At 43.7% G+C, this 23697-nt stretch overlaps 1 protein-coding gene across 4 annotated transcripts in view; it reads right to left on the bottom strand.

The window, feature by feature from the left end:
• Positions 1–21159, bottom strand: part of BEND4 (BEN domain containing 4) — a 39079-nt gene extending 17920 nt beyond the window's left edge. For 3 of the 4 annotated variants that reach the window (XM_045474214.1, XM_045474218.1, XM_045474217.1), the window contains exons 1-3: positions 20560–21159; positions 14650–14787; positions 12593–13159 (exon numbers count right to left, since the gene is read on the bottom strand). In XM_045474214.1, the coding sequence (XP_045330170.1) occupies positions 12593–13159; positions 14650–14787; positions 20560–21043 (1189 nt within the window). In that variant the 5' untranslated portion in view covers positions 21044–21159. The remainder of the gene's footprint in view (positions 1–12592; positions 13160–14649; positions 14788–20559) is intronic. The other variant, XM_045474215.1, reaches the window with a different exon arrangement.
• Positions 21160–23697: the final 2538 nt, after the last annotated feature.

Here is a 23697-nt window from a genome sequence, read left to right as displayed (position 1 = left end):
TTTAAAAGATCGCAAACATAAGTTATCATCTTTATCTACACAGCTAATAGCTTTGGGTTTTTTAGGTGACATCACGTTGAATATAACAAATCAAAAAACTACATCAACATCCTTTTGAAGAATCTGAATGATAGGAAGTAGAAGTAGTTTAAGAATCTTGCCAAAAAAAAGTACCATATATTCTTAAATAACCATCCTTATGGACCTGTGTATTATAGACCTGTCACAGGCCATGACTAAGCAGTCCTTCAAATATGGTCTTCAAATTGGAGAAGCATTTGCCGAATAACCACAAACTCAACAAAAAGAAGGCATACGTGCATCAGTTTGAAATAGGCCTTTTATTAAACCAAAGTTTAGTAAAACCTGTCAAGTACTTCTAATTCACTGGCCTGTTAAAAGTCTAACCCACTTTACTGACGCCACAGCAAGAATGACTCTTTTGTTAATGGCATTGACTGTGGGGGGAAAAGCAGGAGACCTGAGAAGCTAATGCGGAGTTCCGGGTTTCCACTAACTGTGTGGCCCCCTGAACTTGTGTCCAAGTCTCCTGCAATCAGCGTGGAGTGGGAGGCTCCCAATGGCAGCACTGGATCCTTCCCGGTTTGTGCTCAGAAGCAAACACCGCTGTACACGTCACTGCTTTGCCAAGTGACGCGTGCAAGGTGTTACTCTGGATTTATTTGGGAAGTCTTTTTTTTTTTTTTAATAATTTTTTTTAATGTTTATTTTTAAAAAAAAAAATTTTTTTTTTAACGTTTATTTATTTTTGAGACAGAGAGAGACAGAGCATGAACAGGGGAGGGGCAGAGAGAGAGGGAGACACAGAATCTGAACAGGCTCCAGGCTCTGAGCTGTCTGCACAGAGCCCGACGCAGGGCTCGAACTCACGGACCGTGAGATTGTGACCTGAGCCGAAGTCGGACACTTAACCGACCAAGCCACCCAGGCGCCCCTAATGTTTATTTATTATTGAGAGGCAGAGAGACACAGAGTGTGAGCAGGGGGAGGGGGTGGGGGGAGACACAGAATCCCAAGCAGGCTCCAGGCTCTGAGCTGTCAGCACAGAGTCCAAAGCGAGGCTCGAACTCACGAACTGCAAAATCATGACCTGAGCCAAAGTCTGTTACCTGACCAACTGAGCCACCCAGGTGCCCCTATTTGGGAAGTCTTAGTAAAATTTGCAAATACTCATGGACTGATTAGGATTTGAATGAGACTTCTTTTGATCCTTTACCCATATTTTTTAGTCATTAAGATGTCTAAGAAAAAATGTTTAAATGAAACACTAAAATGCTTACAAAACTGAATATTCAGCATGACCTCAACCATGTTATGAATAATTATGTACATAAAGAGATTGAAAAGAAATAAACCAAAGTGTTAATAATAATTAAAAACGATTGTATTTTAGTAGCAAAATTAGGGTAGTTAACACTATCATACTTGTAAAAACCAGTTTAAAAACATTTCTACAGTGGGCATGTATTATAATTTAAAAGTGGTTTGAAGAATATCTACATAATTATTATCCCCCCCCCCCACCCCTTCCTTTGCTATATATTATCTGCGGTGTTTGTACACAGCCCTGGAAAGGCTTGGAGGCCGACTCTCCCATCTCCTAGCAGTGCTAAGCTATGAGCAAGGCCAGCTGATTCAAATGTTGGAAGAAAACAGAATTTCATGCTCATTTACTGGCTGTAGGGGGCAAGTGGGTCCTGTAGGTTGATATCTGGGCACAAGACTGAAGGCCAGGAAGACAAGACAAAGCTATTTAGCCAGTTATGAAAGAGAACTCAGTTGTTAAGTGTCCGATTCTTGGTGTCAGCTCAGGTCATGATCTTGCAATTTGGTGGGTTTGAACCCCATGTCAGGGTCCATGCTGACAGCATGGAGGCTGCTTGGGATTCTCTCTCTCTCTCTCTCTCTCTCTCTCTCTCTCTCTCTCCCTCTCTCTGCCCCTCCCCCCCTCATGCTGTCTCTCTCAAAATAAATAAATGTTAAAAAAAAAAAAAAAAAAAAAGAAATAGCCACCAAGCATGATGCTGGGCCCTGAGTAACACCCTCCTCCAGCCCCTCCCTAGTGTGCTCCTGGCCCTGACCCTCACAAGGCAGAGGCCTCCAGGCCCCTATCCAGCACAGGGCATGTCCCTGCTGTTACAGATTTGAAACATTGCTCTCTGCTAGGGCTCTTTGGAGGGTTGCCTAGATTTATAATAGGGAAGCTGTAGAATCAAATGAAATATTTTTGGTGGGAAAAAAAAAAAAAGAAAGTCTGGAAAATAGAGATAGTTGTGTCTATTCAAGAGGGATGAAAGCGGAAGGAAACATTATCCCGACCCACAGCTACACCATGCTGCCTTCCCAGAGAAGCACTGGGCACTGAGAAGGCAATCGTGGAAAACCCCTTGTCCTCCTGCCCTGCTGTTCTGTCAATCTACAGTTTTGTGGACACACTGTGGAATTTCCCAGTGAGCACATGGGGCCCTCAGAGATGGGGAATAAGAGGCCTTTGCTTCCTTTGAGATTCCTGCAGTCCTGGCCAGACACTGCTCCTCTGGCCTCCAAGAGATGAGAGATGGGGCCAGGGCTTCCACCAAGAAAGGAGCAGCAGGATCCTCAAGGAGCTGATTATGCCCCAGACACCTCACATCCAACTGTCTCCTCACGCACACTCTGAATTAAGCAAGTCATTCCCATCGATGGAGAAGCTACCACCTCGGACCCATTGGGCAGGTTTCATGTATTTACTTATACATTCTGCAAAAGAAAGGCACACGCACCTAGCAGGTTTAATGAGACAATAAACAAGGAACCAAAATCTGTAAAAGCTTCTATTAAAGGGAAGGGAGAATATAAAGGTACCCCAAATGTCCCTAGTTGTATCCTGATATTGAGAATTTCCACCCCCAGCCATGTAATAGCATTTTAATTTTTTTTAATGTTTATTTTTGAGAGAGAGAGACAGAGAGAGAGAGAGAGAGCACGTGCACGCGAGGGAGGAGCAGAGAGAGAGGGAGACTGATTCTGAAGCAGGCTCCAGGCTCTGAGCTGTCAGCACAGAACCTGATGCAGGGCTCGAACCCACACACTGAGATCACACCTGAGCTGAAGCTTGATGCTTAACCAACTGAACCACCCAGGCGCTCACCACCACCTAACAGCATTTTAAAATGCATACCAGAGAATCCTAGAAAGAGCAAAAAACCTGAGAGGAAAAAAGCAAATTAGGAACATCTTTCATGTCAACAGATAAAGACTGAGGGAAACAGGTTACAAATACTCTGTTGGGTATCTAAGACATCCAGATGAATGTGCTACTCTCAAAAACAAACACACCCTCTAGCTTGGATGGCTTGATTTTGTCATGGCCAGTGTTAAGTTAGTTAAATCCACACAGACAGGGTCTTCAACACATTCTCAGTACTAGTATATAATAGCTGACAAGAAGGCGTGAGAAGAATTGGTCCCAAAGTAATCCATGGGTACTTTTTTTCCCCTTAACGTACTGCCTCTGGCACTAGGAACTGTGTGATTCTGGGCAAGTTACTCAACCTCTCTTAGGCTCTGTTATCTCATCTGTAAAACCTGGACAATTGCCTACTGTATACAGTTACTGTAAAGTTTAAAATAATACACGTAAAGCAGAAAGCACCCAGTAGATACTGCCTAATGTAAGCTATTATTATTTTACGAGTAGGAGCCTAGTGAGTTCCTTAAAGGTTACTTCACTGACTGCTGACTTTGTTTTAAGGCTCTTCCAAGGAAAACTGTTCCAATTCTGTTTTTTCCCCCCATATTAAGGGTGCTTGGGCTTGAGTACCCAATTTTCATTGCAGATCATTACGTTAAAATTTTGATCAGAGTAGAGTTTCTCTTCTTGTTTCTCAAGCATTTAATCTACTTTGCTGTATAATTGTTTTTAAAGACTTACAAAATACAACACCTGTGATTTTATAGGGAGATTGAAATTATTTACTGTCCTCTGATGACCATGCCATCTGTGCGATTATATCATCTTTAAGCGTCCTATTCACATTGTGTCTGTAAGGTAGAAGCACCTGAATTGTAAATATGAAGAAATAAACGATGAGCTTTAGAAAATACTCAGCCTTACAGATGCATGGTTATGCTTTTGATTATGACAATGTCCCATTTCTGTCTAATTTATTTATTTATTTATTGTTTAAATTTCTTTAATGTTTATTTATTTTTGAGAGAGAGACACAGAGCGTGAGTGGGGAAAGGGTGGAGAGGGAGACACAGAATCGAAAACAGGCTCCAGGCTCCGAGCTGTCAGCACAGAGTCCGACGCAGGTCTTGAACCCTCAAACCATGAGATCATGACCTGAGCCAAAGTCAGATGCCCAACTGGTTGAGCCACCCAGGCGCCCCCCATCTCTGTCTAATTTAACTGATGAGGGTAGATGCCACAACATGCCTGACACTGGGCTAGGATTTAGGATACACAGATAATGTTGACTTCATCTCTGCCTTCAAGGAGCTCAGATGGCCAGCCTCTCTTCATATTGGGACACCAGGGAGAGATAGAAAGAGAAAAAACAAATACAGTAAAAACTTCCCAATACTGACTTTCACAGACATATACATGATATATTATGGCAAGTGGTTAATTCTGCCTGGGAACAGGGAGGGGTAGAATTTGTTACAGAGGTGTCACCTGAACTGGGTACTGAAGGATGAGTTGGAATTTCTCAAGTGGGGAAAAGAATATGTTCTTGAATTGGAAGGAACAGCAGGAGTAAGGGAAAACCAGAAGCAAGTATAAGGTTGCACAGGAATCACAACTGTCCAGTGGGGTTGGAATACTTGGTGTATGGTGGGAGCTGAGAGTCTAGTCTCTAAAAATGGACAGGAAAAGATTCAGGTAGAAAGAGACCCAATGTGTCATACTGAGTGCTGGAATTTACTCTACAGACCAGGTGAAGCCTTTAGAGGCTTTTCAGCAGGGAGAGGCTGGAGTCTGGGAGTAGGTGAATGGCTACTGCAGTAGTCCATGTTGAGATAGGCCCGGATGAGAACAGTGGGGAGAGGAAGAACCCATACTGATGTGTATCCAAAAGGCGGAATCCAGAGAGGAGACTGATAGGACATAGGGAAGAGACATGCGTAATGGATGGATTGGAGGTTTCTAACCTGGGTAACTGCATACTGACCTCTTTTTAAGGATACCACTTACAACTGGGGGCGCCCTGGGTGGCTCAGTTGGTTAAGCGTCTGACTTCAGCTCAGGTCATGATCTCATGGTTTGTGAGTCTGAGCCCTGTGTTGGGCACTGTGCTGTCAGCTCAGAGCTTGAAGCCTGCTTCAGATTCTGTCTTCCTCTCTCTGCCCTTTCCCCACTCACACACTGTCTCAAAAATAAATAAACATTTAAAAAAATTAACAAAAATACCACTTACAATCTAAGAAAAACACTTAAAATTTCTGTATTACTAGGCACAGAACACTTTCCCTCTGTTTCTTTCTTTTTTTAAAAATGTTTACTTATTTTGAGAGAGAGAGATAGAGAGTGTGAGCGAGCAGGGGAGGGGCAGAGAAAAAGGGAGACAGAATCCCAAGCAGGCTTCAGCTGTCAGACAGAGCCTGATGCAGGGCTCAATCTCACGAACTGTGAGATCACAACCTGAGCCGAAACCAAGTCTCTGCCGCCTAACCAACTGTGCCACCCAGGCTCCCCTCCTCTCTCTGTTTTTAAAGTTGCTATTTATTGAGCACTTACTGGAAGAACTAATAGACATCCAACTGCTACTTAATGAGCTTAATACTTCCAACATTCTAATAGTACTTTTTTTTATTTTTTTAATGTTTATTTATTTTTGAGAGAGAGACACAGAGCGTGAGCAGGGGAGAGGTAGAGAGAGGGGAGACACAGAATCTGAAGCAGGCTCCAGGCTCCCAGCTGTCAGCACAGAGCCCTACGCGGGGCTCGACCTCACAATCCGCGAGATCATGACCCGAGCCAAAGTCGGACGCTCAACCGACTGAGCCACCCAGGCGCCCCCTAATAGTATTATTAATTTCATGGTACAGAAAGAAACTGAGGTTCAGAATGGTTAAGTGATTTGCCAAAAATCACAGCTAGCAAATAGCAGAAGCAGAAATCCAAACCCAGGTTTGACTCCAAACCCATTCTCTTTTATCATATTCTGTCTCTCTCAATCTCATGGCCATAGCAAGAGTTATGAGGACTTTTACCAATTTCTAAGTAAAAGAACTAAATCCTTTATACCTCTCTGTTCCTATCATTTGCTCTAAGTTTTTACTCAGGATATATTCACGGGTCTTCATCCTCCTTAGAACCCCCCACACTAAATGTGGACAATAGGCTTCTGAGGACTAGAAGCCGCCCTGAACATTCCTGCACAGGCACTTCTGGGCATGTGTAAGTGGGAGGCTGCTGAGAGGGCCCCAGGACATCCACAACACACTCACTCCAGGGGCTTTTTACTGTTGTAAAATTATCCAAAAAACGGACATTACTGATTTATCTTTCTAAAATATTCTTAGAAAATGACAACTGTGGACTAATAGGATCAGTGGTGCATAATTCAAGGTAAGTTTTCTGGTTTGTACTCTTTTGAGTAAGTACAATCCACCCTCATTATTTGCAGAGCACATGTTTTCAAATTTGCCAACTTGCTAAAATGTATTTGTAACTGTCAAATCCATGTTTCCTGGTGCTCTAGCAGTCATCTGCGGACTTTTGCAGATCACTGAAAACCTGGGTTGCACAATGCACACATTCCCAGCTAAGGCTGAACAAGGTTTAACACTTGGGCTGTTTGTTTCAGCTCACAGGGTAACAAGTGTTCTTCTCTTCACGTGCCATGTTTTCCATATTTTGTGCTTTTTCTTGGTGATTCTGCTGTTTAAAAGGTACCCCAAACACAGAACTGAAGTGCGGTCTAGAGTTCCTAAGTTCAGGAATGCTATGATGAGCCTTAGGGAGAAAATACGTATTAGATAAGCTTCATTCATGCATGAGTTATAGGGCTGTTGGCTGTGAGTTCAATGTTAATCTGACAACGCTATATATTAAATAAAGTCTCTTTAGACAAAAACATACATAAAATAAGGTTATGCATTGATCAGTTGGTAAAAATGTGACTAAAGGTTCTCAGGAACATAGCTCTGTACTTTTCCCAGGGGTAATGCTTTGGTATTCGCTAGTTCAGTCTTCACGGTGACTTTATAGAACATAACTACAATGAATAGTAAGAATCGACTGTATTTTTAGGGTGGAAGAGGGTAATACACTAGATCTAGAATCAAGAGACTTTGATTATAATCCTAGCTCTGCCATGGGGGCGCCTGGGTGGCTTCGTCAGTTAAGCATCCAACTCTTGATTTCGGCTCAGGTCATGATCTCCAGGTTCGTGAGTTTGAGACCTGCACTGGGCTCTGCGCTGACAGTGTGGAGCTGCATGGGATTCCCTGTCTCACTCCCTCTCTGCCCCTCCCCTGCTCATGCTCCCTCTCTCAAAGTCAAATAAATAAACTTAAAAAAAATAATAATCCTAGCTCTGCCACAGACTTCACCTATCCAGGTTTCAACCTTTTTGCCTATAAAATAGGAATATTAATATTTGTTTGGAGTTATGAAGTTAAATTGATAATTATAAATGTACTTTTTAAAAAAGTAGAAAGTCCTTGGGGTGCCTGGGTGGCTCAGTCGGTTGAACGTCTGACTTAGGATCACATCATGATCTCACAGTTCATGGGTTTGAGCTTGTGTTGGGCTCTGTGCTGACAGAGCCTGGAGCCTGCTTCAGATTCTCTGTCTCCCTCTCTCTCTGCCCCTCCCCTGCTTGTGCATGCACGCTTTATCTCTTTCAAAAATAAACATTCAAATATAAAAGTAGAAAATTCTTTGATAACATTAATAGTGTACTTCTATCTGGCACTTAGAACATCCCAAGGTATTTTTAAAAAATGTTTACTTATTTTATTTTGAGAGACGAAAAGAGATAGCACAGGTGGGGGAGGAACAGAGAGGGAGAGAAAGAGAAAGAATCCCAATCAGGCTCCTTGCTGTCAGGGTAGAGCCCAATGTGGGGCTTGATCCAACAAACTGTTGAGATCATCTTAGCCAAAATCAAGAGTTGGCCGCCTAACCAAATGAGCCATCCAGGCACCCCCAATCTCAAGGTGTTTTTAATATGTCATAATTATTTTACTTTGGAAGTTATTTTTTTAAATTACCATATTTTATGATGCTAAGACCCACATTTTTTTCATGTTTTAAAATCTCTGAGCTTGTTCAAAGATGCAATTATGATTCACAGTGTTTTTTCCTGCTTTCTTAGTGGAACATAGAATATTGGCGCATCTTCCATCCAATGGGTCTTAAATTAGATGACATACAGTATTTTGTATCTATCCTCCCTTAGGAGTTCTCTCATCTTGTGTTGACTGTATGCTTTCTAAACAAGCATGCAGGGGGCACCTGGGTGGCTCAGTTGGTTAAGCATCTGATTTCGGCTCAGGTCATGACCTCGCGGTTTGTGAGTTTGAGTCCCACATTGGACTCACTGCCGTCAGCCTGTCAGCATAGAGCCCATTTCAGATCCTCTGTCCCCACCCCCCCCCCGCCCCTCCCCTGCTCGCGCTCTCCCAACAAACAAACATGCCAGCTCTAAACTGACACCCTCTCCAGTGAGAAGTTTTCCCAACATTTTCCTTCTTTTTTTTTTTTTTTTTTAAAGAGCTCCTATTCTTACTTTTTTTTTTTTTTTAATTTTTTTTTTCTATTTTTTTTTCAACGTTTATTTATTTTTGGGACAGAGAGAGACAGAGCATGAACGGGGGAGGGGCAGAGAGAGAGGAAGACACAGAATCGGAAACAGGCTCCAGGCTCTGAGCCATCAGCCCAGAGCCCGACGCGGGGCTCGAACTCACGGACCACGAGATCGTGACCTGGCTGAAGTCGGACGCTTAACCGACTGCGCCACCCAGGCGCCCCATCATTTTCCTTCTTTTAATAACGTCTCAACTTTTTGTATTCCTGATCTAAATATCAATTCTTCTGTGGCTTTTTACTTTTAACCTATCTTTGCTTTCTTGCCTTTAAAAAATTAAACTTTTCAACTAACTTTCTTAATTTCTAGTGTGATCATCTAACACCAAAGAGTAAGTGCTAATGCTCTTTCCTTGGGATAAAATATTTAATCGCCTATATTTGCAAGTAACTGTGGACAGGAAGTCAGAGTATTATTCTCCAGAAGCCCCTTGCTTGCATGTGGCTGATATTAATCAACAGGACTTTGTGGAGTGTTTCACAAATAAAACAGTTACCCAACTCTCCCAGGTGGTGCTGGAGGTGCACCTTCCCCAAACTCTTCCTTCTTTAGAAAGGTCTGCACTTTCCCATCCTCTTTTATAGTTGCCCTTCCTAGATATGAATGCTTTATTTCAGGAAAAGAAAATAAAGAAACAGGAATCTCAAAATTACTCAATAGCACAACTCTGGAGTGGCACAGAAGGAACTAAAACCAGGGTCTCAGCTCTGACCTGGGGCAGGTGTCCCTATCTTCTTGTTCACTTTATTTCCTCTGAATGCTTTGTGTCTTTTTGAAGTTTATTTTATTTTGAGAGAGAGAGAGCGTGCATGCATGCCCGGGAGAGGGGCAGAGACAGAGAGGGAGAGACAGAATCCCAACTAGGCTCCACATTGTCAGCACAGAGCCCAACTCAGGGCTCGAACCTACAGACCATGAGATCATGACCTAAGCTGAAATCAAGAGTCGGACATTTAATCGACTAAGCCACCCAGGCGCTCTGAATGCTTTCTCCTTTGTACTCATCCATCCTGCTTGGCTGTAAATACAGTTATATCACAAAATAAGGGTAATTTCTACTACAGGAAGGTCGCAGGTGCTTCCATGGAAATGCACTGCCCTCTGGAACAACAGAGGTCTTTTGAAGCCATTGGGAAACAGTGATGATACTTAAGGAAAATCCATCCCAAATTCCACAGGAGAGTTACCGCTTGCGAAATACTCTTGTTAGATGCAAAACCAGAGTGTACTACTTGCTGCACTTTTCTTCAAACGACTGTCTAAAAGTTACAGATTTCCCCCACAAAATTAGTAGCTAATGGAGTGAAAGGTGGATTCTTAGGTGATCACTATCTGGTTTGCAAGTGACACATTCAACTGGACGCCCAATACTAAGGTGTCCTTAGGTAATGAGTACATGTGTTAAATAAGCTAATCTTTCTTCAATTTTACACTAAGTTTTTTCTGTTCATAACTGACAAACTGATTTTTATTTACATAGTTGAGTTTCGGTATGAATTATAGCAATCATGGTTCTCCATATGAAATGGCTATTGATTCAAGTTTATGGAGGGGACTGTCAACAGAGCTGGAATGTTTGCACTAACAGTGGTGACCACACCCTAATTTCAACAAGTGTCCTTCAATACTGGACCATCAAGAAGGCTCAAGAAATTTCAGCATTTTCATCTTTCTGGAAATGGAAAAAGACGGTGATTAGTGGCAGGTCAGCAGTGAGTTAGTTATATCCACGACACAGCCCTTCCACCTGGCACAGTTTGGGAAATGGGAGGACTAAACCCCAAATTTGCTTGATATTTACCAAGGTCAAATGTTTAGGACTGGGAATTTGACAATACCACTCTGGACTTCTGTGTCACCTGTCCCTGCGCTCTGAAACTCTTACCCATAGTTCTGAATGGCTGATGTAAGTATCTAAAATAGGCTGATCTCCAGGATAGTATTTTCTCCCCCAGAAAGGCAGAGAGGAGGGTGGGGAGTAAGATGGAAAACACCCCTTTGGGTCGGATCAAACCCATAATTAACCGACCATAATTTATGGAATTGTGAAAGCTGTAAAATCCCAGCATGTTAGCTACACCCCTCTCTTTCTCTGCCATGGAGAACCCAGTGGAACAATGGTTCCACTGTATTCTTTGAGCTTTACCCAGTGTCTCCTGTGGTCCCTGCCTTCCTGACTTGAGAAGACACCACGGCCCTTTTATCTAACCCCAACGCTCAACTGCAAAGAGAGAGAATGTTTTCTTACATTTTTTTAGTATTTATTTTTGAGAGAGAGTGAGAGAGAGACACACACAGTGCAAGTGGGGGAGGGCAGAGAGAGAGGGAGACACAGAATACAAAGCAGATTCCAGGCTCTGAGATGTTAGCACAGAGCCCAATGCGGGGCTTGAATCCAAGAGACGGGAGATCATGACCTGAGCCAAAGTCAGATGCTTAACCGACTAAGCCACCCAGGCGCCCCAGAGAGAGAATGAATTTACTTCACCTCCTGCACACACGACTCCCCCACAACATGACTGCATTAAACCTAATTCCAAAATATTCTGAACCAAACCTCAGGTCTATTTGAGTAATGCTTTTAAATGAAAGGACAGAAAGAAAATAGATTTCTGATCTGGCAATTCTTAACACTTGTTTTTTGCTTCCTAAGGGAACTAATAAACAAGTGGGTAATGTTCTTCAATATTTCCTTATTTTTAAGTCAGTTGCCAAACTGGGCGGTTCAAAGACACTGAATTAGGAAACGAACATACTTTCTATTTATATTTATGTATCGGCCTTTAAAATTTTTAACATGCTATATATGCTTTATTTTGAAATATACTTTATTAGTATACTAGGACATGTATGTAGTTAACCAAGAAGCATGTACATTGGTGGATACATTCTCAAAATTTTTTATCAGTGGGCTGCACGATTAAAAGGATTTGAAGATATTGCTCTAGCTAACGATCTCACTATCTTTTGTACGCCACAGACATGCAGGAATGAATTCAAAGGTATAAGCAAAATTGGCACCTTTTCAAATAGTAAAAAAAAAAATGGCTTTGCAACCCAGAGAAGATCTTGCCATAAAGATGACTTTACTATGCAGCAAATCTAATGTCTCTAAGAGGCAGGAAATGCCTGCTTTGCCAGGGGCACAAATAGTTTGAGATCTGCTTAATTACTGGTCTGTCTTTGATCTTTTCCTTTCAGTTTACAGTTGCTCATTTAACAGGGAGCTTGCATGCTAAAAAGAGAAGATACCTGTTGAAACTTAACAAGAATGGCAAGAAATGAATGGAACAGAAGAGACCACTTGTTCAGTACTACTCAAGTCCAACCACCGAAGGTATCAGTTCATTTTCATCTTTATTACTAACTAATAAAACACAACAAAATCTTTAAAAATACAAAAGCCGCTTTTAAAAAAAGAGGGCCACATTTTGAAGAAAACTCAGGCTCACGGTACTTGGCCTATTTCAATCTTATTGCACCATGTCTGGAATCTTTTTTATATGGACAGAGACATCTTTGAATAGGGTGGTGGTCTTCAGGCCTATATCTCTTAAGATTGGACTTAAACATAGAACAAGGCTAGTAGTTTATCCTGAAACTTCTGTGTGGTACCGGAAGGGTAAGGACACCCTGTGCATACCTGTTTTTTCAACTTTTTTACCTCACTGGCCAAAACCATACATATACATGCGTGCATGCACGCATGCACACAGAGACACCAGGAAGGAATGATCTGCAGTTAGCTTGCAAGGAATATGGCACAGTACCTGGGATGCTCTCTAATTTCCGTCTGAGCTCTTCATTTTCTTGTTGCAGTGAAATAACCTCCTGCTCCAGCTCTTGGCATCTAGGACAGTAGCCTTCCTCTTCCTCCTCCTCTTCTTCCTCGGGCAGTGTAGAAGAGGACGGGTGACCATGGGATTCGGATGTCGCCGGGGAGGTCCAGCCACCTAGTGTATGCACGGGGGAGGTTGACAGAGGATCCACGTCGGCCAGGTGGCCATACTCACTGACTGATGAGGTGTTTGGAGTTGGAAAGCTCCCCGAGAGCAGGTAATTTTGTAGGGAGTCAGTGAAAACCCTCAAAAAGGCAGAAGTTTGTTGTTTCCTTTGCATATATTGCATGTCTATGTCTACATTATCTGACGTCTGACTGTGGACCCCTTTCCCGACGTGACACTGTTCCTGTCTCTCAGTATAACTCGAGCCTTCCTGCTTGACACAAGAAATCATGGATTGAGAATGGTTGGAGTCCAGTAGTTTTCCTCCACAATTTAAGAGACTAAGAACTCGACTGCACTGCTGGGCAAAGGCATCCAAGATCATACGACTCTCTGAAACACATGAAAAAACACATCAGAGATGGACAGCCAAAGACAAGGGTAAGTAAGGTCCTCAATTTTGAGGTTAACATTCAAAAATGTTAAAATTATGTATTTCTACTCTCCATCCCAAACCAAGGTAACACAGTGAATGTACTTTTAGTAGGATGCATAGCTTCCTGTCATTCTGCAACCAGAGGGGTGTCTGAAGAGTCATTCCCAGTCCCTCATTCTGGGAAATGGCTGCACTGTGACTTTGGGCACCACAGAGAGATTTCCCTCTCTGTGGCATTAACTGGCCTGTACAAGTCTGAACTCACACCTTTGGCTTCATTAAGATCCTTACTCTAACGAATCGAGCCAGCTACCGCAGACTCAATTCCTCCTTGATAGGAGGGCTTACAGCAATCATTACTTCTATTTCTGGAGTGCCCTCATGCCCTTGCTATTAATCAGCTGATACAATCCCTGACGAGAGTACGTTGCTTCCAGATGCAAACTGGAGAAGAAAGATAAGTCTTTTTGAAGAGCTCACTAGACATCTAAAGTAAAACAAAGGATGGCCTATAAGGCAAAAGATGATGAGCCCAAAAGCAAAACTGTGCTATCCAACATCTGTGTTCACTATTCTTTCTCTTCATTTATCTGTGAACTTGGATTTCTTGTCAAGGCCAATATTTAGGCCAATCCATACAAGTATCATGTAAAAAGCAGTAGTGCTTCTTCCATGAGCCTCTTCCATTAGGTTGCCAAATCTTTTAAAGGGCATGTGTCCAGACTGCTGGTTAGTTGACATAAATGTATTCTAAAGCATACTAATTGTCAATCAGTGAAAAATAAAAAGCAAATGGAAAACAATCAGTTCAAACAACCAAAAACACCTCAAAAATTGTGCAAATGTGATTTAATTCTGTCAGTCTTGGGTCTTGAAAATTCACCCTAAATGCAAATATCACGAGGTGTAGCCTCTTCTTTCTGGACTACCACCCAGAATGGGCTATTTATAAATATACAGAGATACTTTATAGGGCTTGTATACAGCTATAGGATGCCTCTCATTTCATCTCTTCCCTATCCAGAATAATGGCAACAAACAAAATACTGTAGATTTTAGATGCCAATAAGTATTTATGATAGAAATTTAACTAGCTACCTACTGTCTCTGAAAATGTTGGCTCTATCTTTTGCTCAGGGGAAAAAACTTTTAAAATGAAAAATGGTGAAATGTTTGAGGGCTTCTATGGGAACAACAAAATATTTACTGAATGCATGTGGGTCCTCTCATAAATATATAGATCTTCATTTGTAACACTGGACATTGCTTTGGCTGCATTCTGGGTAGGCTGAGAGTCCACGGGACTACTTTGTTCTTGCCATGGTGCTTTCCCATGCTTAGGAGCAGTACCACCCTTAGACATAGGGAGGGGGGCCCTGCCCTAATCATCCTCCTCCATCCCTTCCCCTCCCCATGGTAAGGTACCCAAGATCCAGGAATTCCTTACTTAAACTGCTTCGAGGGCCTGTGCTGGACTCTTCCCTGAGCCATTCTCCCAAGGATAGACCATGGTGCCAGAGCCTGGAAGTTTGGACGGGGGCATCCATTCGTGTGTATGTGAGGCTCCTCCTATTAGAAGATGAAGCTGGGGGTGGGGAGAGAAGGCCATGGGCTGGCTGAAAACTCCAAAGTCAGATCTGGTCATTAAGGTATATTTGTCAGGGGAGGTAGATGGAACATATTTTATTTAATAGTTTGTTAATTATTTAGATATATGGGATGTAGGCCTGCATCTGTACTCTTGTCCTAAATCCCACAAATATTAGGCACAGGCCTGTTTTTTACACAGTGATTTTGAGTGCTGAAGAAGAAAACCAGATGTCAGGCATAGTTTCAGGCTAGAATTGATTGATGGGCTGGGAACTTCACTGAAGCAGCAGCCAGGACAAAGTTCACTTGCTATACTAGAGAAAAGGGAGATGGATATAAGAAGTATCTTTTACACACCAAACAGTGGAATTGATGTCTCTGCCCCCTGCCAGATGGAAGGGAAGGACTGAGCCCCTGATTTAAACCAAAAGGTAATGGGGAAAGACCTTAAATATTTGGGTGTTAATTCTTTACACTGACCAAAACCAAATAAACAAAGTAAACAGCTGAACCATAAAAGTGGGAAGCCTTAAGGTGTTGCACAGTGGTCTTCATTTCCGGGTTTTTGTTCTTTTATTAGTAAAATCAAAGAATGTTATTGATCACGAATTTTCAATTCTAGCACACTGGCAGTTTTCATTCATTTTAATCCTATAATCCCATTCTAGACCTGAAGTTGTATTTACTGTTTGCATTTTAATCAGCATGGCCCTAACTGATTTACAGCCTATACACCTTTAACGTAACCTTGATGAAAGGAACAAAATATGCAAAGAAAGGCTAAAATAGAAGTGGCTATAAAGAATTGCTCAAATATATTTGTTCAATGTCCTAAAACACACTCAGTAGCTTTAATCATATTGATACATCACATTAGAGTATAGATTTTAAGGGAAAAAATCTGACTTAGGGACAAGCATGATTTGTTTTCTTAATTGAAGGATAAGCTTGTAATATGCTGAGAAAAAAATCATTATGTAATACACTACATTATGAAGATAATGTATTAAAGTGCACCCAGAGTATCAGAGAATAGCTACAACCATAAAACACTTCTTGCCTTCAGTTTTTACAAATGCTTCATTCTGAATTTGTTCTCAGAATTGATAGATGCAAAAATAACGACAATAAAAAGTTGAATTTCTCCTTTTTGGTACCTTAAAATATTTAAATACTGTTTTAACGTCAATATACGGAAAGATATGATGAACAATATTACTATTACACTCCGCAGAAAACAGCAAATCTTTCTACCTACTACATATTGCAGCCAGCAATACTTTAGCTTTCCAGACAGAATATAATTAGAAATGCAAGTACTGTGCAATGCTCATTATCGCTAAGAAATGGAGAAAAGTTCTGTTTTCATATGAACACAATTGAATGGTCACTGACCCATGATTCTTAATTGACCAAAGTATGAACATGTATTTTGAAATTTTTTAACTGTTTTTTTTTTTTCCTAGTTACAGAATGCTCCACTCAAGAGATGGAAGGGAAGAACACCAACAGTTTACAAAGGGGTTTTAAAACTACCTACTTTATTCTTAACTTCTCTAAAATTAAACACCACAAAATATTCATACAGCACAACCACGAAGCACTATAAAGTGACCACTTGTAATTTATTTTGCTCTATTGCACAATCTGTTGGGATAGTATCATGTTGGAAATTTTGCCTAGTCTGATTCCAAAATCTGAACCCGTGATTATTTTTAATTAAAAAATTCATTTCTAGAAATTCTTCTGAATGTAAGTGGTTTAAGCCATCCTACATCTGATAAGTGAATAAGAAGAGGGATGGGAACTCGGCAATCAAACACAGGCGCCTTACTTTAATGTCCTTCTTTGTAAGTAAAGCCTTGAATGGAATTTGCCCATCACAGCACATACCCAAGAGTATTCTGTTACTATGAAGGAGATCACAGCCATCGAGATTAGTGGTAACCTTTTGATTTTAACCCAGCGGAGGGTGAAATATATTAATATTAAAAATGCAGAAGCAGAAAAAATTTTTTGTGACCTATTATCATGTATCCATACATTATATCTACCAAAAGGATTTCCAGCTAGTTCAAAATAGATGATTTCCTTAAAACATTAATATAACTTCTTAAGAGAAGACTTCAAGGCATAGAAAATAGAAGTTAGAAAATGAAAGCATCTTTGGAAGTATCACCCTTGTCTTAAATCAATGAACTATGTCTTAAAAAAAATGCCATCCAATTTTTTTTCATAATGGCAAACATCAAAACAGCAAAACAGGATGCAATTTTTCTAAATAAATAAATCAATGATGTGTCAAAAATTAACAGATGAGTTAATATACTTGGTGCTATCAAAACCAGATGGTGCTTCCTAATATTCATCCTGCTCAGTCAATCCCTGAATATTTTCTGGACCATCGGTATATAAAATAGGATGCTGCTATTTGTGATGGCAAACAAAAGCAATCATGCCTGCCAAGCACATACTATAACAGGCAGCATTTCAGCTCTGCTAGACAGAAAGTAATTAGAATGCTTTTAATGTCCAAAAGAATGATGCTGATAGGCTGCCACAGATGTGTAGATTTATGAATATTTATATGGTGGTTTATAGCTGACACTTTTATCAGTTGAAGAAGATAAAATATCTGCCTGACTCAAAAGCTTGACAGTCAGGTTAATAAAATCTCATTAAAGAGAATGACCTATGCAATTATATAGGATTTATTGTAATTCATTTTTGATTGTACTCTGCTTAAAGATGCAATTTCCCATTTCCTGATGCCAAATTTAGGCTGCATATCAAGATCTACGTGGGTTTTAACTCTAAGCCTCCCACAGAGGAAATATACGCTTTTAAAACCATGGTATATTACCCCTTTTAAGGAAAATTATACTCTTCATGAGATTTTATAAGAATGCTGAAAAATCTATTTTTAATCACATTTCTCCTCTCAATGGTTTATGGCTTTTAATGGGAAATAAGATTCACTTCAACCTTTTCATCTTTTCACTGCCTTTACACTGGACACTCAGTTTTATCTCTTCTGTCCTTGACTCATTTCATCACATCAATGTTTTGGCTATTTTCAGTCTATTAGGTGGCCCTCGAGGCTACAGTAACACTTCTGTGAGGGTGCAACAAGCAACTTACCACCTCCTCCAGCCCCCTCCTCAATATGCTTAAGTGGTGTCTGTCTGTACACACATGCTCATTGGTTCAAAGTGGAACCACTAGTTCCTCAAAGAGCCAATCAGCTCTTAAGGTGACTGTCCCTCTGATGGCCACTCACATCTCTGTGCTGGGTTAAGAGATGGGTTTGTCCATCAATGATTAATATTATGACCACAATTCAGGATGTCTAGTACTATGGCCTTTTTTTTTTTTTTTTTTCTTTTTGCTGCCAGACCATTTTCTTCATTGCATGGAAGAAACCTACTATCCAATTCCCATTTTTCCAACAAGCAAATGGCATCCTGCCCTTGGTGCTATCAAGCTTACTCTTTATGACCTGAAAGAAACAAAGAAAGAAAGAAAGAACGAACGAAAGCAAGCAAGCAAGCAAGCAAGCAGCCTTTAAGAATAAAAGGTAATAAAAAATATAGGGAGTTTCAGGGGTATCAAACAAAGCCCCTTTTCACTCTTTTAGATTCAGTGATGTTGTGATTTCCACCTGGGGATGGAGACAAAATTAGCTAAGAAGAAACACTGAAAGAGTACATTTACAACAAGGTGAAAAAGGAAAACAACACCCACAAACTCCTTGTGAATGAAAGACAGCAAGGACACTGCCAGAGTAGGAAGGAGCATGGAAAGGACAGCAAGTGGCTGGTGCAGAAAAAAGAAACAATGCAGGAAAAATAGCAGGAAAAAGCAAGGTTAAAACTATGGATGAAAATGGCAATGAGGGAGCAGATTTATAGTGTATAAAAGGAAATAAAAGATTGAAAGACAGCAAAGACTAAAAGGAGAAAGCAAGATGAGATTAAAGACTGAACAGGCAGATAAAAAAGGGGAACCCTCCCCCCCTCCCCCAGTAAACATGGTGGAACTAAGGTTATGCAAGGGAGTAAACAAATACAGAACATGGGAAAAGAACCCAAACTGCTGAGAAAGAACATAAAAAAAGATAAAGATTAAGCAGAACTAGGGAATAAACACGGGCATGAACTAAAAGTAGTATAAATAAGACTCCAAACCCAGAGAGAAAGAACACAAACCTACTACTAAGAAGGGGAGAACACAGAAGAAAAATGAGAAAAATGGAAGTGGATGGGTAGCCTAACAATGAATATAAAAACACAAGAGAATATTGGGTCAAGGGCAACTGAAAATAAAAAACCCACCCCACCAACAATAAGACACCTACACAAGAACCCCACTCAAAGCCGACAAACACCTCCAAATCAGTGAGACATGTGACAGAACAGGAAGTCTTCACTATTACCTGTAATTAGATTTTCTTTCTCAAAACCAATCCCTCATGTGTCAAAATATTGACAAACAACATAACATTAGCATAGGCGTCTATAACTCATTTAGAGACAATGCTCACATTTTCATTAGGACAAAAGCCTTGGACTCACCGATATGCAGAATTTGGGGGGTTCTAAAATACCAAAAAAGGCCTGAGCAGGAACTTTTAGTTCTGATAAGCGAGATAAACGCGGAGGGCCCTTGGGCCAGGCCCCCAGGCTACGGCTTTTCTACCAGCCCACCTCCCATAGCTTAACCCACGGGAGAGCTGGCTTTTCCCAGGGGACCTCCTGCAGCCTCCCAGTGGAGAGGCATTTCTTCAAGGGGCAGGACAGATGGTCGGGAGGCCCGCGATCCCGGGGTGCAGCCCCCAGCCTCCTGGTGGGGAAGGGGTATGAGCGGCGGGCCCCGAGAGCCCGGGGTGGGGGTGGGGGAATCTTCTGGGCTGGGGGGAGGGGCGGGACGTCTCCTTCCCTAAAGTCCGCTACAGGGGGGAGCGTCAGGTCCACCCGCGTGGCTGGTGCAGAGGAACCCGCTGTCTGACACAGTTTGGGACTCTGGGGTGGGTGGGGAAAGAGGGGCAGAGGGAGCAGACAGCGCGCGCATGAGAAACACAAGCGCACAGCACAGAAAAAAAAAAAAAAAAAAAAAGAACCCAAGAGCCAGCCGAGTGGACCGCGACAGAGTAATAGTGCACCAAAGAGGTGGTTAAAAAGATAATCAGAAGGCCAGGAAAGAGAGAGAGAAGGAAAAACAAGAAGAGAAGAAAGAGAGGTAAATGAAGAAGTGGAAGGAAAAAGTGAAACAGCCGAGGATAAAGGGAAGGCGTCCCCGAGCGCCGCCAGAGCAGCCCCAGCCTCTCCGGGAGCGGCCGTGGCGGTCACCCTGGGGTGTCCGGCGCGCGGCCTCGGCGCCAAGCCCGCTTCTCTGGCCCCCGCCCGAAAGACCCCTGCCGCCGACCGCCACAGCCCGGCTTCCTGGGCGCCAAGCCGCAACCGAGCGCGGAGCCACCTGTTAGGAGGCGCGCGCGCCGTCGGAAGCTCCGCACGCGGCGGCGGCGGCGGCGGGGAATCCTCTAGAAGTTGCTGCCCGCTTGTGGAGGCCTCAGGGGTGCGCTCGGACGCCCGACTCTCTCTCGGCCCGGACTGCACTCGCCCCTCTCCACCTCTCCGCTCTCCCCTCACGACCCTCCCGCCAGTCCGGCGCGCGGAAAAGGTGTCCGCCATGCCCAGCTTCTGGCTCCCGGGCCCCCACCCCTCCCCGCGGCCGAGCGGGAAGGAAAGTTGCGCCCAGGAGTTGGTACCTGCGCTGAGCTCCAGGCTGGCGCCGTCGCTGCCCGCGCTGCTGCTGCCCGCGGCGGCCGCCGGGCCCGGGCCATACCTGACGACGGCGGCGAAGGACGAGGATGATGAGGCGGCGGGGGACGCCGGCGGCGGCGCCGAAGTCCTCAGGTGGCCCTGGGACGCGGCGGGCGTGCACGATGGAGACGACGACGACGCGGCGGCGGCGGCTGCCCGGCCGGGCCCGGCGGGGTAGGTGCTCTGCGCCTGGAACTGCTGCGGCGGCGGCGGCTCGCTGCTGCTGATGGAGACGGCGGCGTGCGGCGCGAAAGGCGGCGGGGGCGGCGGCCGGACGTGCGGCAGCTCCACCAGGGTGGGTCTGTCGTAGCGCTTGGCCAGCGCCGGTCTCTTGCTGGGGAACGTCTTGAGGACGCTGTAGGGGCTGCGCTGCTTGTAGATTTTGGGGACGCTGGGCCCCTCCTCCGCCGGCTGCATTTCCTCCTCCATCCTGCGCCTCGGGGCCGGTCCCCGGTCGCACGCCCCCTCCCCGCCGGGCGCCGGGCTCCGAGGGTGCCTCCGCCTCCCGCCCGCCGGCTCTGCCCGAGTACGCGCGTGTGGGAGGGTGTGTGCCTGTGCCTGGGCCGCCGCAGCCGCCGCCGCCACTGCCGCCTGTCGCTGAGGCTGGCATAGCTGAGCCCCCGCGCGGGGGGCTGCCGCCCGAGCGCTGATTGACAGGCCGCCTCGCCAATGCCTGGAGGGAGAAAGGAGGTAAAGAGCAAGTGTTTAGGGTAATATCTGCTAATGATAATGGGGGCGGGGGCGGGGCTTGGCGCCGCCGCCGCCGCCCGTGGGGTCCGCGCGCCGGGTGTGCGCCTCCGACGGGGGGAGGGAGGGGGAAAGCCGGATCCCGAGGGCGCGCGGGTAAACAGGGCGAGGTTCCGGCCAGCGCGAGACTTTGGAGCCCCACGTGCAGACTTGAGGCTTCTGCCGTTGCGGGCGGGGTTAAGCTTCGGAAATGAGCCCCTGGCGCCCCCTACGTGACCCCAAACTCTCGGGGTTGCACAGAGGGGCCGGTAGTAGTTGGGGCGGGGCGTGTGTCCTTTGGGAAGGTATCCCCACAGCCAGTTGTTCTGCCCACGGGGAATTGCTCCCCCAATCTTCTGTAAAGAACATCTTGAAGGTCCTGATCCATGGTCGCTGCGCGTTGTTTGCACTTCTCGGGGTCTGCCCACATGGTCTTTGAGCTCATGCATATCACAAGGCCGCACAGGGCGTCGGACTTTTACGTTATTTTATTAATTCCCCATAGGAGCCCCGAAAGTGTGTAACAATCATTTACTCCATTCTGCAGATGAGTAAACCGAGGCTCGCGAGGTAATTGCCCAAAGCCAGACACTCAGGGAGTGTGTAGTCGAGTGCAGAGATGCATCCAGATCATTTGAATTCATATCCTCACTCCTTCTCATAGCACGTAGACTGTCTGTGCAATTGAGGGAAAAATATGACCAGATACCTCCCTTTGGGATGGTGATTAGATACTTTCAACAATGTCATTTGATATATACGTAAATGTGCTTGTAGAACCAAGGCGGCCTGAGAGCTTGCCTCCTGCATCGCCCACTGCATCTGGGGCCACCAGGCCAATGTTTCTGGAAGACACACAGTTTCAGTAATTATTTGAATGAGAGAAGAGCCTCTGTGGTCTGGAGGAGGATCCCCATGGAGTAGTGCTGTCTTCAAATCTAGAGGAGTGTCCTGGCCTCTCCCAGAGGCTCCTTGGAGCAAATCAGCCTTCCCCTAGGTCAACTCCAATGCCAGCATACTCCTTCCCAGGAACATTGGTTGCCAGCCGTCAGTCTTCATTTTCCAGGTTTAGGATTCTGGGTGCATCTCCTCTCTGATATATGACTCCCCTCTCTCCACTCTGAAGTTAACATTTCTTTTCAGTTTTCCTTTTAATCTTGGGAAAGTGACCCATTTTCTTCTGTGGGTTCAGGTCTTTTCCTCTTATTTCCCATATCTCCCTTCTCTTAGAAGCCTTCTCTCCGTTGGTTCAGCCTCTGTGTTCCTCCATCTAGGATAGTCTCCCTTTCTCCTGCAACCTCCTCAGATCATGCTGTGGGTACCCCCCCCCCCTTCCATTTATTAGAGATGAAATAAATAATGCCATAAATAAAAGTATTTGGGAGTCCAGGAACTGTCAGGGCTGATTAGGGCATAGAGGACATTTTCTTTCTCATTATGCAAAAGCATTTCATGGGGAAATAAAAGAGGTTTCATTGTAACTCATGCATGTCATATTTCAAGGAATTCAAGATATTAATCATATTTAACATTATTTGCAACGTTTCTCCCTGGCTTCTGAAAACTGCTAAATGAGGACACGTGGATCACTAAGAAAAAAGGAGACAAGCATGAGAGGGACAGTTAAGAAATAATGAAATGCTGGTAAAAGACAGGGAGAGAGAATGAGATGCCAAAGAGATGTCTCTTAGGCACATAAGTGAGAAATGGGGGAGCTGCTTCTGAGACGTGAGACAGCTGAAATTGAGTGATATACTGGAGGAAATAAATGATAACAAACCTTCCCACACTTTTCTTCCTATAAAGCAGTTCTGAATTTTGCATCGAAATGTTTCCCTCCCACTTTACTCCCAGATAATTTGCCAATAAGCTGTGGCTTTTGAAAAGCAATTGGGGTAGTGGCAGTGTGTGTGTGAGGTGGCTTCAAGGAGAGAGATTCTTGAGTCCTTCTACTGAAGAAGTAATTTCCTATGCCTGAGACCTTTCTCTTTTGCTTATGTATTTTTTGTTTGTATCATCCTCACCACTTAAACACCTTAAGAGACTGGGAACAGTATTTCTGTTGTCATATTTTCCCAACTAAAAGGACCTACTTTCCTATATGTCAAAAAGTAGTCGTTTCTGTAAAAGTAAATGCTAAAATTAGTGATCCAGCTTTAAAAGAAAAGGTAGGGGGAAGGCTCCTAGTGGAAAAATATTGGAAATTTAAAAATGATCAACTTTCAGGTCTTCATGCTAACAGTTGAGTCCACAGATAAATGAAGCGCTTTATAATCACTCTTGAGAAAATAAAATGGACATTTTTTCCAACTGTATAGTTGAACTCAATTTTAAAATTGTAACTGGCCAGTAATCCC

Source organism: Leopardus geoffroyi, chromosome B1 (genome assembly GCF_018350155.1).
Source record: "Leopardus geoffroyi isolate Oge1 chromosome B1, O.geoffroyi_Oge1_pat1.0, whole genome shotgun sequence".
Classification (NCBI taxonomy): domain Eukaryota; kingdom Metazoa; phylum Chordata; class Mammalia; order Carnivora; family Felidae; genus Leopardus; species Leopardus geoffroyi.
The sequence above is the reverse complement of the archived record's forward strand: the minus strand, read 5'-3'. Positions and strand labels throughout refer to the sequence as shown.